At 42.7% G+C, this 15,541-nt stretch overlaps 1 protein-coding gene across 4 annotated transcripts in view; it reads left to right on the plus strand.

Moving 5' to 3' along the window:
• Positions 1-15,541, plus strand: part of LOC132828371 (TBC1 domain family member 30-like) — an 82,877-nt gene that overhangs the window by 57,481 nt on the left and 9,855 nt on the right. For all 4 annotated transcript variants that reach the window (XR_009646112.1, XM_060845411.1, XM_060845412.1 and 1 more), the window contains exons 8-11: positions 6,757-6,853; positions 11,169-11,266; positions 11,355-11,476; positions 14,415-14,609. Coding sequence is in view for 3 of the 4 variants with exons in the window: in XM_060845411.1 (XP_060701394.1) it covers positions 6,757-6,853; positions 11,169-11,266; positions 11,355-11,476; positions 14,415-14,609 (512 nt within the window). In the remaining variant the exon portion in view is untranslated. The remainder of the gene's footprint in view (positions 1-6,756; positions 6,854-11,168; positions 11,267-11,354; positions 11,477-14,414; positions 14,610-15,541) is intronic.

Below are 15,541 nucleotides of genomic sequence, written 5' to 3' on the forward strand. Positions count from 1 at the left end.
CGGTTAGCACTCCTGCCTCACAGCACCAACAACCCCAGGTTCAATTCCAGTCTTGGGGCTGTGGGGAGTTTGCACATTCTCCCATGTTTGTGTGGGTTTCTGCCAGATGTTCCGGTTTCCTCCCACAGTCCATAGATGCGCAGGTTAGGTGAATTGACCATGCTAAATTGCTCCGTAGTGTCCAGGAATGTGCAGACTAGATGGATAATCCATGGTAAATGTGGGGTTTTAGGTAGGGGTTGTTGGCGCTGGGTCTGAGTGGGATGCTGTTTAGAGAGTCTGTGCAGGCTTGATGGGCCGGATGGCCTGCTTCCACACTGTAGAGATGCTATATTCATTTGGAGGCAGTAGGACCCTGGGCAACACATTGCCAGCGTAGCCAATAAACGGGCCAGTTACAAAACTCCCAGTTGAAGACAGAGACCGCAGACAGAGGGCAGCACAAGGAGCCTTTGCATTGCCAGTGCTAAGGGTGGTCAGTGCTGAAGCAGCAGCTCCTGAGAGAGGGTGCCTCAATGACAAGCCCCAGACCATGGTGATTAAAGTAGGGATGGGTGTTTTGATGGCAGTGCTTTGGGGGCAACAGTGATCCTTGCTGCTTGAGGACCCCTCCTGGTGCCCACTGGAATAGGTGGTTCAATTGGCTGCCCACTGTCAATATTCCCATAGCTGCCAATATGCCATGGGCTCTCCTCCTCTTACCTTCCCACACCACCTGGCCAGCCTTTGCAATTCTCAGTCTTTCTCCAATTGGGTGGGAAAATTCAGTCCAAAATCAGCTTTACAATGAATGGTCATTTTCCAGAAGGGAAATATCCCACGCACCATTATAAATTTAATAGGAGAGCCACAGAAATCCTGGGCAAGTTGTCTTTCCAATATTTCTGCTGCGCTTTGGCAAATGTCACCATGGTAACCTATAGAACTGATAGAGATTCACTCCCATTGTCTTACATCAAATACTTGACAAGACAAGAATTACTTCTTTAACTAATCTAATCTTATAGGCCTGTCATCTCCAATAACTTGATTAACTTCACTGTATCATATTTTTTAGACTCTGTGCAGGATGATTTAACATTAATTTATTTTTCAATCTCCATAGCACCGTGGGATTTGATAACATTAAATATTAAATTGCTATCTTAATATGATACTGATAGTTATGAAATATCTTGTATTTTTTAATACTCGGTATTCAGAGGATTGCAGTGGGAAGAAGATTACAGAATATATTTTCTCATTCTTCCTGATTAAAATGTTTTCCTTGATACCGATAGATTCAAAATCAAACATACATGCGGTTGCATATGATCATCTTAAGGTGGATTCAGACTTTTCCAAAGCCTTCTTTCATAAACTCTTACTTCCTTAATTATAGGCAACCAATAATATTTTACCTAAATGTCACCTCTGTTGGGTAAGGAACATTAACTAGAAACAGGAGTAGGCCCTTTGGCCCTTTGAGCTTGCTCTGCTATTGAATAAAATTGTGACTGATCTGATTGTGGCCTCAACTCAGTTTTTCTGTCTGCCTTCCATAACCAAAACATCGGCTTCTCCATCTCCTGATGCTATCTTGCTTGCTGTGTTCTTCCAGCCTTCTGCCTGTGATTAGATTAGATTCCCTACAGTGTGGAAATAGGCCCTTCAGCCCAATGAGTCCACACCGACCCTCCAAAGAGCAACCCACCCAGACCCAATCCCCTACATTTACCCCTGACTAATGCACCTAACACTATGGGCAATTTAGCACGGCCAAGTCACCTGACCTGCACATCTTTGGACTGTGGGAGGAAACCAGAGGAAACTCACGCAGACACCAGGGGAATGGACAAACTCCACACAGACAGTTGCCTGAGGTGGGAATTGAACCCGGATCCCTGGCTCTGTGAGGTAGCAGTGCTAACCATTGAGCCACTGCGCCGTCTAATTTGAATTCCAACATCTGCAGATTTTTTTGTCTCTTCCATAACTCTCGACCTCTAACTTTTCTAATTTCCTTCAAGGTCTATGTGTGTGGCAGTGCTTTTCAAAGCTGGAAGTCAGCTGTGTGAACCTTGGATCAGTCGTACAACTTAGAAAGAATGTTTCTTTCAGCTTTCTTGTGGATCAAAAACTTGTCCAACTCAGCCTTCCGTACATTCAATGACTTAGGCCATTTGCTATCTCGGGCAGAGGTTTCAAAATGTAATGATGCTCTGAGAGAAGAAATTCCTTCTCATCCTTAAGTTGGAGATGTTTTATCTCGAAACTGTGCCTGTAGTTCTTGGTTCCCTTGAGAGGGAAAGCATCCCCTCACCAATATCCTAACAAGCACCTTCAGAATCTTTTATGCTTCAATTGAATCACCTTTTATTTGGACAAACTGCAATGGTCATAGGCTGAAGCTGCTTGATTTTTCTCATAAATCAATTACTTCATCTTAGGAATCAGCATAGTGACCTTCTCCCAGTGCAAGTAAGGAGACCAGAATTGGATGTAATCTTCTAGGTGCAGCTCACCTAAGTCCTCTACAGTCGTACTAAGGTTAGTGGCGAGATCCTGGAAAACATAAGCTATTTTTCTTAGATATAGAGGCTTCCAAGCAGGTACAGACGGTGAAATTTCTCATCACCTCCAGTGTGCCAGCTCAGGATTCAGCCAACTGCGGAAAAGAGGACCTGGATCTCAAATTTGAGATGGAATTCCTGAAAGCAGTGATCTATTTCAAAAGCTTGAACAACGTCCAACAGGCACATCGAAGAACTGGAGAAGTACCACTCACAGAAACTGTGGAAAGAAAGGCTGTCCAACAACAATCTCCTGTCCCTAGACAACTTTCCTCATATTGAGGCAATGATCACTCAAACCCAGCGCTTTTGGGGGAGACATGTTGTTCGTAAGTATCGTGTCAAACTCTTGATGCTCTTGCTGTATTATGAGCTTGGTTGTGACAGGAGACACCCAGCGGGAAACACTTAAGGTTGCCCAGAGGTCAGACATCCCCTCTGAGTCTTGGGCGACCCAGACCTGTCATTGAGCTTATTTCAGGAAGGCACCGGAAACATCAGATGATCTCATTGTGGCCATGCAGAAGTGGCTTTGAAGCATTGGACACAAACAGTTTGTCTTTCTGACCCTTCAAGCCCCACTTGCCCCTGCACGTACCAGAATCTGCGAATCACAACCATCTCCGAACTCATCAAACCCAAGTGAAGCGAGTCACCATTGACCCAGAGTGACAGACTGAGAGGGAGACAATTGTAGCAAGACATCCCTCCACTCACTTGCATCCCTTTTGCGCAACAGAGAAACATTTCATTTGCCTTCCTGATTACTGTCTGAACTGCATGCTTACCTATTGCGCTTCATGTATGAGGATCCCTGATCCCATTTTACTGCAGCATTCTGCAATCCTCTGTTCACCAAATGAAACATTGATACAACTTGGCAGACAGTTCTACAGGCCACTTATGTGTACCACTTTCTCATTGTAACAATATCGGGACATGAAGGAATATTTCCTAATCACCTGATATTAGCCACATATCTCTGAAATCATTGTGCATGGTCTAAATAGAAAAGTTGTCATGCCAAACACAGAGTCCTTTCAATTTGTACATAGTTTGTACATTTCTGCCACTAAATTTTGTTCATATTATGTGAGTCTGTCAATACCAATCACAATTAGATTACATATGAGTGCCTCCTGTGGTAATTCTCTGAGCTGGTAGTAGCTAATTATACTGACACTGGTAGATTTCAGTATCATAACAATTTTTGTATGCTGAAAAATTGTAATTAACCACTTGGGCAAATTATCTTAATTGTCTGGGCATCTAATTAGTGATGGAAATCATTGTCTACCGTATGTAATTAAAGCAAAAAATACCTTGCAAACAAGAAATTTGATTGTGTTGATTGTTGCAGTGGAATTTATTGCACGTATTTCGGTTCAGATAAATTAAAATGGGCACTTCAGCTATTTCGCTCTGGAGAGTCATAGAATCCCTACAGTGTGGAAGCAGCCCATCAAGTCCTTGAGTACTCAACAGTGGTAGAATGAGTTGGTCTGAGAGAAGAAAGATTGAGGGGCAACATTTTCACACAGAGGATGATTTGAATGTGGAATGAACTGCCAGAGGAAAGGTAGATGCAGGTACAATTACAACATTTAGAAGACATTTGTACAAGTACATGAATAGGAATTGTTTAGAGGGATATAGGCCAAATGCAGACAAATGGAACTCGTTTGGGAAACCTGATCGGCATGGAGAAGTTGGATCGTAGAGTCTGTTTCGGTATGCTCTATGATTCCATGCAGTAGAGTCATTGAGATGTACAGCACGGAAACAGACCCTTCAGTCCGACTCGACCATGCTCACCAGATCTCCCAACCTAATCTAGTCCCATCTGCCAGCACCCGGCCCATATCCCTCCAAACCCTTCCTATTCAAATATCCATCCAAATGCCTTTTAAATGTTGCAATTATGCTGGCCTCCACCATTTCCTCTGGCAGCTCATTCCTGACACATACCACCCTCTGCTGGAAAAGGTTGCCCCTTAGGTCTCTTTTATATCTTTCCCCTCTCACCCTAAACCTATGCCCTCTAGTTCTGGACGCCCCCACCCCAAGGAAAAGACTTTGTCTATTTATCCTCTCCATGCCCTTCATGATTTTATAAACCTCTATAAGGTCACCCCTCAGCCTCTGACGCTCCAGGGAAAACAGCCCCAGCCTGTTCAGCCTCTCCCTGTTGCTCAAATCCTCCAACCCTGGCAACATCCTTGTAAATCTTTTCTGAACCCTTTCAAGTGTCACATCTTTCCGATAGGAAGGAGACCAGAATTGCACGCAATATTCCAACAGTGGACAAACCAATGTCCTGTACAGCTGCAACATGACCTCCCAACTCCTGTACTCAGTACTCTGACCAATAAAGGAAAGCATACCAGCACACTATCCTATCTACTTGTGACTCCACTTTCAAGGAGCTATGAACCTGCACTCCAAGGTCTCTTTGTTCAGCAACACTCCCTAGGACCTTACCATTAAGTGTATAAGTCCTGCTTAGATTTGCTTTCCTAAAATGCAGCACCTCATATTTTTCTAAATTAAATTCCATCTGCTACTTCTCAGCCCATTGGCCCATCTGTTGTAATCTGAGGTAACCTTCTTCACTGTCCACTATACCTCCAATTTTGGTGTCATCAGCAACTTAATAACTATACCTCTTATGCTCACATTTAAGTTATTTATATAAATGATGAAAAGTAGTGGACTCAGCACCGATCCTTGTGGCACTCCACTGGTCACAGGCCTCCAGTCTGAAAAATAACTGTCCACCACCACCCTCTGTCTTCTACCTTTGAGCCAGTTCTGTATCCAAATGGTGAGTTCTCCCTGTATTCTGTGAGATCTAAACTTGCTAATCAGTCTCCCAAGGGGAACCTTGTTGAACACCTTACTGAAGTCCATACAGGAGCAGGTTAGCTCTGGTGGTTAACGTATGATTCAGAATATCACCAGCAGCATTGGTTCAGTTCTTCCTGTGGCTGGGGTAGACTTGGGATCTGCTTTCTCACTCTGCCCCTGTGATTGCAAGCTAATGCAAAACACCATTAACAAAACTGGCACTGGAGGTGCCAGACACCTGCCTTTGGCAGTGCACTTATGGAATAGAATGGTGAGCTCCTGAACAAAACCTATCACATACTAGGAAATCATATTCCACATTTGATTGGTAATGTTGAACTGGATTTGACCAGCCCTCTAGAGAGGGGCTGGTAGGTAGTTGGAACTGTAAAATGGTAAGGGAAGGCATGGGCTGGACTGGTGATGTCTTGCCTCTTGTTTTCACACTGCCATTGATAGGGAAGGTAGAGGATGACACTCCTGTCCAAAGCCCGAAGTGTGATTTAAGTAGCTGATGGGAGGCCACTTCATGCCATTGCGGGGCCCTCTGCCCTGTGGGGGTACCACCTGGAAAACTCTGGCACTTGGGGTGGGACCCTGTGAATGATCACAAAGGCTCCCATGCCAATGGTCACCACATTGAAAACACTCGACTTGACCTCAAAAGCACTTAACTGGACCCACGCCTTTCTGGGAGCTGTCTGTGCTTATCCCAGCTACCTTCGGCAACCAGACTGTACACATTGTGAATATTACAATTGGAAGCAGTTGTGAAGATTTTGTGCACAGTGGGTTGTCTTTAAGGTGCACTCAGAGTAATTGTACCTCGTGCAAGACTTTCTAATGCTGAATCCATCATAGAGGCTGTATGGAGCTGCTTTGCTATGTTGACCAATGATCCAGTTGGAAGCAATTCATTGATACAGAAGGGCAAGCCCAGTTACTGCATCTGCTGAGAACAGTGATTATTTATTTTTGAGTCAACCAAATGAACTTTAAAAACATAATGCCTGTAAACAGATAGAAGTGGTCATTGGCCTTAAGAGGCTTTCTGTGGGCAGAACTGTACCGACAAAGGAACTCTGAATTTGGTACCTATGCTTTGGTCATGCTGCATGAATTCATGAGTGCACCATGTGAATAGAATATTCCATATATTGTAACTTTTCTGATGCTTTCTTTTCAATCCTGAAAGGAATGGATGGTTCATTTATCAGTGTTCTGGGTTTGCCCCACTGTGACTTAAAGGAGGTGACTTTGTTAATTAAACCCAATATTATCTTTGCCAACGAAGTTGGAATAGCTGCTTTTTGTTATTGTAAGTTGGTTTCTGTTAAAAGCACGTTGATCGTTACAGGTGGATCAAGAAGTGTCAGAGCCCTGATGAGATTACAAAATGGCTGAATCGGGAGATGATGGAGACTAATTTGATGGACTGCAGTGAGTTGATGCAGGTAAGGGCGTAAGACCCAAAAGTAATTTACTTTGATGTGAAAAGTGGTAATCCCAAGGTATCTGATCTAATGATTCCCTTCTGCAAGTTCAGTGCCAGCTTGTGATACTTAGCACCATTCAGAAAGACTGCAGCCTGGCCTCGGTCCTGACACATGTTTGAAGAAGGGTCATCTGACCTGAAACATTAATTCTGATTTCTGTTCACAGATGCTGCCAGGCCAGCTGAGCTTTTCCAGCAACTTGTATTTTTGTTTCTGATCCATGTCTATTTCAGAAGACAGTGAATTCAACATTATTCCAGGGGCTTCAACCAGGTAATCTAGAATTCACAACCTGGAGAATACAAGGCTTCAAACAGTTCACCAAATCAGCATTGTACAAGAGTAAAGTCATTTTAAAAATCCCATTGAGGAATAAAAGTTCTTCTGTATTATTCCCGACTTACACTGAGAGCCCAGTTCATGACATTACACACTTTCTGTAAAGGAAGAAACACAAAGTGAAAGTGAACATTTAAAAGTATATTTGTGCCACTGCTCCTGATGTTTGCTGAGGAGAGCCCATTAGCCACGTGTGTTAGTGGCAGCAATTTCATTTCCCAGCAGATTGTGTGCTGTGGAGGCTCTTGGCTGCCATGTTTAAATCAGGGAAAGTGAAACGACAGGCTGATGCAGTGTTCTAACCCATTTTGTGGGATAATGACCTGAAAAATAATGAAAGGGGTTTGCCTTTTGCCAAACTTCACCGTTTGCCCCTAATGTGATTGACCACTGATTGCCATAGCAGTTATCCACCGCCTGGAAAGGCAGCTCAGGAAAACCTCGCAGCTTCCTTTTGAGTTTGGAGTAGGGTTCCCTTCTGAATGGGGGCATGTTATGGTCCATTGAGGAGCCACTAGTGGCAAGGAACAGCCCCTTTCGGAGACCCCCCTCTACCCACATGAGTGCCCACACTTGCCAGGGCTCAGATAGTTGGTCTTGGCAAATGCTGACCCCACTAAACTCCAATGTCCAGGCTTCCTCAATGGTGTCTTGACTATGACTACAGCAGTTCCAGCATTGGCCTGCATTCCTGGTGGAGCTACTGAGTCACTTTGATTGGCTGCCTCCAAAGGGAAGAAACAGTGATTATTGATATTTTCATTACGGAAAGCATTCAGTTAATTTTCCTCAGAAGTCATTTGTATGAAAACATGCCTCTTGTGATGGAAAGTAGGATTTTCAAACCCCATTACAATTGAATTATATCTAATTAACAGCGACTGACTGTCCCACATAATATCAGTATTATATATGACTCTGACAGTTTTGAATATGTTGCTGGAAACAAAACAATTACTTAAGTTAAGGTCAAGTACAGACTTGCTGGTACATCGCAACATTTCACAATGCTGGCAGGACCCAACCAAACTCAAGATAGTAATCTAGTATTGGATTTATGTCCTGACTACTGGAACCACTAAAACTCTCTATCACATTTTTCACATTAGCATTGACCTGATTATTTCACAGAAATCAATTGTGCTGTCTGTTTACAAACCATCTCATTGTGGGCAAGACAGAACAGGAGTGTTCCTTTTGGTCACTGGTGAAAATGATACAAATGTTGGTCTCAGTTCTGCACCCCACACGAAACATTCTTCAGGCAATGGACTGACTCACGAGACAGCAGAACTGTACTGTCATTTTGGATATTTTGCTTCAAGCACACTTGAATACCTGCAAATTGTTTCCTAAATTGCTTTCACAGTCAGCTCGTTCCAGGGAGTGGCTGCAGTTGTTAGCAACAGTTTATCTCGAATCAATAAAAAATGAAGATCTATGTCTCGTTCAAGCAGCACCAGCTAAAGGGCTGCCAAGTGGGGGGCATGATTTAAGTAAAGGAGAATGTCACACAAAAATGTACATTCTTATTTCACTGAGATATGACTTGGAGCAAATTACCTGCGACTCCACCCAGCAGGTAATCACTGCATCTGGCCATTAAAAAGAGAGGACGAGAGATGGAGCAAATGGCACCCAAGAGGATGGACAGAGAAAAATGGGAGAAAAATAGTGACTGATTGCAAGCCTGACAGGACTGACCTTCAGTTTGACACAAGGGTATTCCTCCAAAAATCATAGACCAGAATAAGATACAGGATGTGTGGGACCCTAGACCCCATAGGATCAGCAAGGCAAGACACAGGGGCCACACTCGTACTGTTGAACCAGTGACTTTGGGGGGAAACCTCATGAAAGGGTTCACTGAAGAGGAAGGGGAATTTCTTGATGCCAAATTTCTGGTGGATCCTGTAGAGCCTGGCATCTCAGTCGTTAATGTTGCAGAACCTGAAGTGTCAGTGTGAAGCAGAGTCAGGTAACGGTAAGGAATTCTGGAGTGATCCTGGAGTTTTGGAAATTCACGGGGTGCATCCAGTGTGGGGAGCCCTACTGCCACCCTGGAAAATGTGCAAAGAGGACATGTCTCCGGAAATAAAGCAACAGGTGCCACTGATCACATGACTCCTGGAAACCTGACTGATCCTGCTCCCAATCTTGGTGATGCCATAAAGCCTGGATCCCTTGGAATGTACCCATATGAATAAGGGAAGTTCCTCTTGAACAAATGCTGGATATCATCTCAAACCTTAACAATTTGCCCAGATTGGCGATGGAGGAAGTGAATGCAGACACCAAACTGCACATTTTGTCCTCATGCACATTTGAACCTGTTAATCATGCATCTGTTTGTAGTTGTCTGGTTGGTAAGTGTCAAACAGGGAAATATGTACTGGAACTTCCAGCACCTTGTGGAATGGTGGTGGAATCTCTCCTTCCATCTTCTTAAGAACAGTATTGACAAAGGCAGAAATTGCTGTGAAAACTCTGCAGGTCTGGCAGCATCTGTGGAGAGAAAACAGAGTTAATGTTTTGGATCCAGTGACCTTTCTGCACATCTGCTGAGTTTTCCCAGCAATTTCAGTTTTTGTTACTGATTTCTAGCACCCACAGTTTATTGGATTTTTGTTTTGTTCAATATTGGCAAAGGCCTGTGGACTGATTTAGTTAGCAAAGGAACAGTTTCTAATGTCAAGATACTGCAAGAGGGGAGGAAATATTACAGCAACCTATTCCAACCATAATGACCCCAGGTTCCCTTTATATACACATGTGAAACAGGAACAGAAATAGACCATTTGGCTGCTTGAAAACGTTCCACCATTTAATAAGATCATGGCTGGTCTCTTTCAGTTTCAAATTCCACATTCCCACTTCAATCCCGGTATTTTTCTCCTCCCTGGTGGCTTGTGGTGCCTGTTGTTCAGCCTCCAGCTCATAAGCTCTGAGCCAAGGCACCTTAAACTTCAAACTCTTACAGCAAGTAAATCACTGCATCTAGCCATTAAAGAGAGAGAGAAAATGGCATCCAAGAGATTAGAGAAAGAAAAATGCAGTCACATTGTCCTGGATTACAGTGATGTTTAGGAGCTCCAACATGCCACAGCCTTGGCATTTCCCGTCATTAACCCTTTTGAGATAAAAATTGCTGGAAAAGCTCTGGCATCTGTGGAGAGAAATCAGAGTTAATGTTTCGGGTTGAGTGACCTTTCCTCAGAACTGGTTAATTCTTTTGAGTTAGCTATTTAATTATATTATACACTTATTTATGTTTGCTATGTATATATTTTACATTTCATTTAAATCAGGCTGCAGTCACGTCATTTTATTATTTGTTTTAGATTAATGACTTGGGAATGAGGAACACCCAGTTTTAGTTTAATGACTTGGGAGTGAAGAACACCCGGGAACACTCCAAACCCAAAGCCACAGCCTGCATTTTGATATGGGAGATGGTGTGCTTCCATATGGGAAACCAATCCTTCAGGTTGGTCCTGTTATTCCTGATCACTTGGCAGCCACCAAAGAGCAGGCAGTTTGTAGGAAGTGCAGATATGCCTCTGGTGAACGTTAACGATAACACTAAACAAAGTCGACAATGATTGACTTTGCCATTGATCAAATGAAAATACATTTTTATAGCCAGTGCTTTTCCCGTATGAATGCCTTTTACAGTCGTGCTGATTTCTTTTTGACAGGGATTAGTTAAGCTTGGGTCAGCATGGACGAGTTGGACCGAAGGGTCTGACTCTACGACAATAGCTCATGGCCCTCTTACATTTAAATAGCAACAACAGGATTTTGCAAATGTACTTTATTTGCTGGTTCGGAACATCACCAGTCAAATGATACAGCCATCCCGATGCTTAGAATTCATAAACTGGAATTATTTTGTGGTTTTATACATGTAATGGCATTGTTATGTATCTTGCAGGCTGTGTATTCAATGGCAACTTTTCCCTTCCCACAAGTGGTTGAACTGAGAGAGAAGTACAGTCCTTCCTCATTCCAAGCAAAGGTCGATGCCTCAAGGTATTTTTCCAATGGGCTAAAAAGTGTACACTTCTTAATTTCAAGTCTGCAGTAATTTGATTTGATCTTCTTTTGTTTTTACTTAAAGCCATCAGTTGAAGGAAGCTCAGTGCAAGGCAAAAGCATCAAATGAAATTCATGGAATAGACTCTTTCCTTTCTGCAGTGGGCTGCTCCCGGGCACATAATCCACTACACTGTCAGAAAACAGGTAAAAGACCAGGACCCTTCAGGGGTGTTACTGAGGTGATCAAATGGAGAAAGTCTGAGGAGGATAAGAGAAGGGAAATAAAGACCACAGAATGTCAGAATTAAAGATCAAGTAAACCATGGGGAACATCTAGTGTCATAGTGGACGGTCATTATTATCAGCATTTCTGGAAATGCTTTTTCAGAGTGAGTTACTTGAGCAAGGCAGTGTGAGAGTGTTGCATCAAAAATTGAACTGATTTTATCTTATAATAAGAGATTGGAGTTTGGTGGAAAACATACCATTGCTGAGAATAGACTGGGGAGATGGGGGAAATAATCTGACAAATCTTCAAAAGGAAAGAGACCCTGGGTTAAATCAGACATCAGAATGTTGACGAGAAACAACTAATCTGGCAGAGGAGCCTCTTCCTCCAATGAGTTGTTTAATTTTCTGCCACCATATTACAGCTGGATGAGGCAGAAATGCAGACCTTAGATCTGACCTGTTGTTGTGTTGATCCGTTAGCTCTAATTATTGCATCCAGCTTCTGCTGTTTACCAAACAAGTGGTCTGATGTCGGTTCACCGGGTTGACACCTCACTTTTAGACATGCCTAGTACGACTGCTGACATGTCCTTCTGCGCTTGTCATCGAACCAGGATTTCTGCTGTGGTTTGATGGTAATGTTCAAGTGGGGGATATGCCAAGCCATGAGGCGAGATTTGTGATGGAACAGTTCTGCAGCTGCAGATAGCCTGCAACTCCTTTTGGATGTCTATTTCAAGTTGCTAGTTCAGTTTGAAGTCTGTCCATTTAGCACAGCGATAGTATCACACAAGACGAAGGAGGATACCCTTAAACGAGAAGCTGTCCACAGGACTGGACAAACATTGTTGCTGTACTGGGTCTGCTGCAGGGTTTTGAGGGAACCAAAAAGAGGGAAAACCATACTTGATCTCATCTTCACCAATCTGCCTGCCACAGATATGTCTGTCCTACTGATACAGTCACTTTCAGGACTCAGCCAGCTGGGCCATTCATGTTGCTGTGGAGCCCATTTCGATGATGGACATTGAAGCCCCCACCCAGAGTACATTCTTACCCCTACCATTCTCAGTGCTTCCTCCAAGTTCGTGTTCAACATGGAGAAGTATTGATTAATTAGCCAAGGGGAAGCAGTATGGGTAACCAGTAAGACTTTTCCTTCTTGATGTTTGGCTTGATGCTGCAGGACTTCATGCAGAACAGAGTCAATGTTGCTGACTCCTAAGGCAACTCCATCCTCACTGGAATGCATTGTGTCACCACATCTGATCATTCTTTCCTGTCATGGGGCAGGACACACCCAGGGATGATTTTGGTGTTGTCTTGGACATTGTGTGTAAGCTGTGATTTCATGATTATGACTATGTCAAACTGTTGATTGAACAGCTCTCACAGTTTTGCCACATGCCCCTGCACATTAGTAAGAATGATTTTGTAGGGTTGAGTTTGCCGTTGTTTTGTCCAGTGCCTAGACCTATGTTGTGTGGCCAATCCTTTCTTTGGACCTTGTAGCAATTTGGTATAATTGGTTGTCTTGCCTGGTATTTCAATGTTCAGATAGGAGTCAACCACATTGCTGAGAGTTTGGAGTCATATATGGACCAGACCAGGTGAGGACAACTTTATCTAAAGGGCAAAGGGAAGCAGAGTTTTTTTCAACATTTGAAAGTAAATACATAATTGACAGAGACTAGCTTTTAATTCCAGATTTTTTTTAAGCAAATTCAAAATTTCCCATATGTCATGGTGGGACTTGAACCCATGTTACAAAAACATCATCCTGGGTTCTGGATCATTTGTGGAGAGGCATTACCAATACACTGCCAGCTACCCAAGTGTGCATATTCCAATTAAATAATTGCAGCAGCAACTTTTAACCAAAGGTGAGTTATTCTCACACATTCATCCTAAATTTAACACTATTTTACACGCTGTCAGACACACACATGAAGGTAATGTGCTGTTACATTTCCTAATTATCACAGTCTCTAGTTTACCATCACCCAAATCCCACAGGCCAGCCTTACTGGATTGCTCTGAGAAGTTAAAGCAAGGATTCTATAAAGTGAAGGATTCTTAGCAGGCAGTAATGTTTTCTTGTTGTGGAGTGTCTAGGAGGTTGATTCTCAGGTGAACTTACAGTTGGAACAGGTTCTTCTCTCTGTTGCAGTCATCTGCTTTCGAGACTGTTGGTCCCTTTTTGTCTTGCAGCTGACTCAGGATGGCCTTATTGACCAGTGAAGTGCTGGCTCGATCAATATCTGGTGGAATTGTGTGCAGACTTTGCTGATTTTCGACAGGAGACAGAAAACATGTTTTTCTCCCCTATTTGATTTTGCTCAAGTTCCAAATCCCTTGCAAGTAAAGGGGAAGTGTTCATATTGATTTCAGCATCCTGTTTTGTCTAACACCTTTGAAAATATCTGATATTGAGTGATTTGGTTTTTGAATGTCCAGTTCATTCAAGTTAAAAATCACACAACACCAGATTATATTCCAACAGGTTTATTTGAAAGTACAAGGTAGCTAGTGGGACAGGATCGTAGGGTCCTGAAGTTGTAGTAAAAGATCAAAATGTCATACAACTGATATGAGGTATTGAACAAACCTAGATTGCTGTTACTTCCAAACGAACCTGTTGGACAATAACCTGGTTTTGATCAATTCAATCCAAAGTACCACAGTGTGTCTCACGAGGAAACAATGGAAACATTTAGATTGGTGTGAATCAACACCCTTTGCCAGAACTGTTAAGTTTGAGGAATGACAGACATGTCCTAAATGCAAATGTCTGACATACAGATATTTTATGTTTTACAATACTGATCATTTAATAAAAATGTGTATGTTCAAGGGGGAAAATAATAAGGACAATTATTTTTGTATGTTTTGGCCCTATGCCTCTTTCCAGCTCAAAATGAAAAGCGAAAAAGCAGCTGTAATGTCGGAAAGACTGTTCCAGCCACAATTGCTGAGAGTGTATCACAGCCTCAAATAGCAGTAAACAACACAGAGTACACAGCAACGCGTACACCCGTGTTGAAGCAACAGCACTCAAAAATGACCAAGAGACAGCAACAAAACCAGTACCTAACTCCCAGACATGGTAAGGTGTTATATACCTAGCAACTATCAATGCTTATAAAATGTTATTTCAAAGATGTAACCAAGATACAAAATAAAAATATAATCCGTATGATTGAAACAATGGCATAGTAGTACCAGTGTCTCACAAACTTGATTGAGTTTTTTGAAGAGGTAACAAAGAGGATTGATCAGGGCAGAGCAGTAGATGTGATCTATGTGGACTTCAGTAAGGCATTCGTCAACTTTCCCCATAGGAGACTGGTTGGCAAGGTTAGATCTCATGGAATACAGGGAGAACTAGCCATTTGGATACAGAACTGGCTCTAAGGTAGAAGACAGAGGATGGTGGTGGTGGGTTGTTTTTCAGACTGGTGGCCTGTGACCAGTGGAGTGCCACAAGGATCGGTACTAGGCTCACTTCTTTTTGACATTTATATAAATGACTCAGATGTGAGCATAAGAAGAATAGTTAGTAAGTTTGCAGATTACACCAAAATTGGACAGCGAAATGGACAGTGAAGAAGGTTACCTCAGATTACAGTGGGATTTGATCAGATGGGCCAATGGCCTGAGAAGTGGCAGATTAAATTTAATTCAGATAAATGTGAGGTGCTGCATTTTGGGAAAGCAAATCTTAGCAGGACTTAAACACTTAATGGTAAGGTCCTAGGGAGTGTTGCTGAACAAAGAGACCTTGGAGTGCAAGTTCATAGCTCCTTGAAAGTGGAGTTGCACGTAGATAGGATAGTGAAGAAGGTGCTTGGTATGCTTTCCTTTATTGGTCAGAATATTGAGTACAGGAGTTGGGAGGTAGCTGTACAGGACATTGGTTAGGCCACTGTTGGAATATTGCGTGAAATTCTGGTCTCCTTCCTTTCAGAAAGATGTTGTGAAACTTGAACGGGTTCAGAAAAGATTTACAAGGATGTTGTCAGCGTTGGAAGATTTGAG

The sequence above is a fragment of the Hemiscyllium ocellatum genome, chromosome 26 (genome assembly GCF_020745735.1).
Source record: "Hemiscyllium ocellatum isolate sHemOce1 chromosome 26, sHemOce1.pat.X.cur, whole genome shotgun sequence".
Lineage (NCBI taxonomy): Eukaryota > Metazoa > Chordata > Chondrichthyes > Orectolobiformes > Hemiscylliidae > Hemiscyllium > Hemiscyllium ocellatum.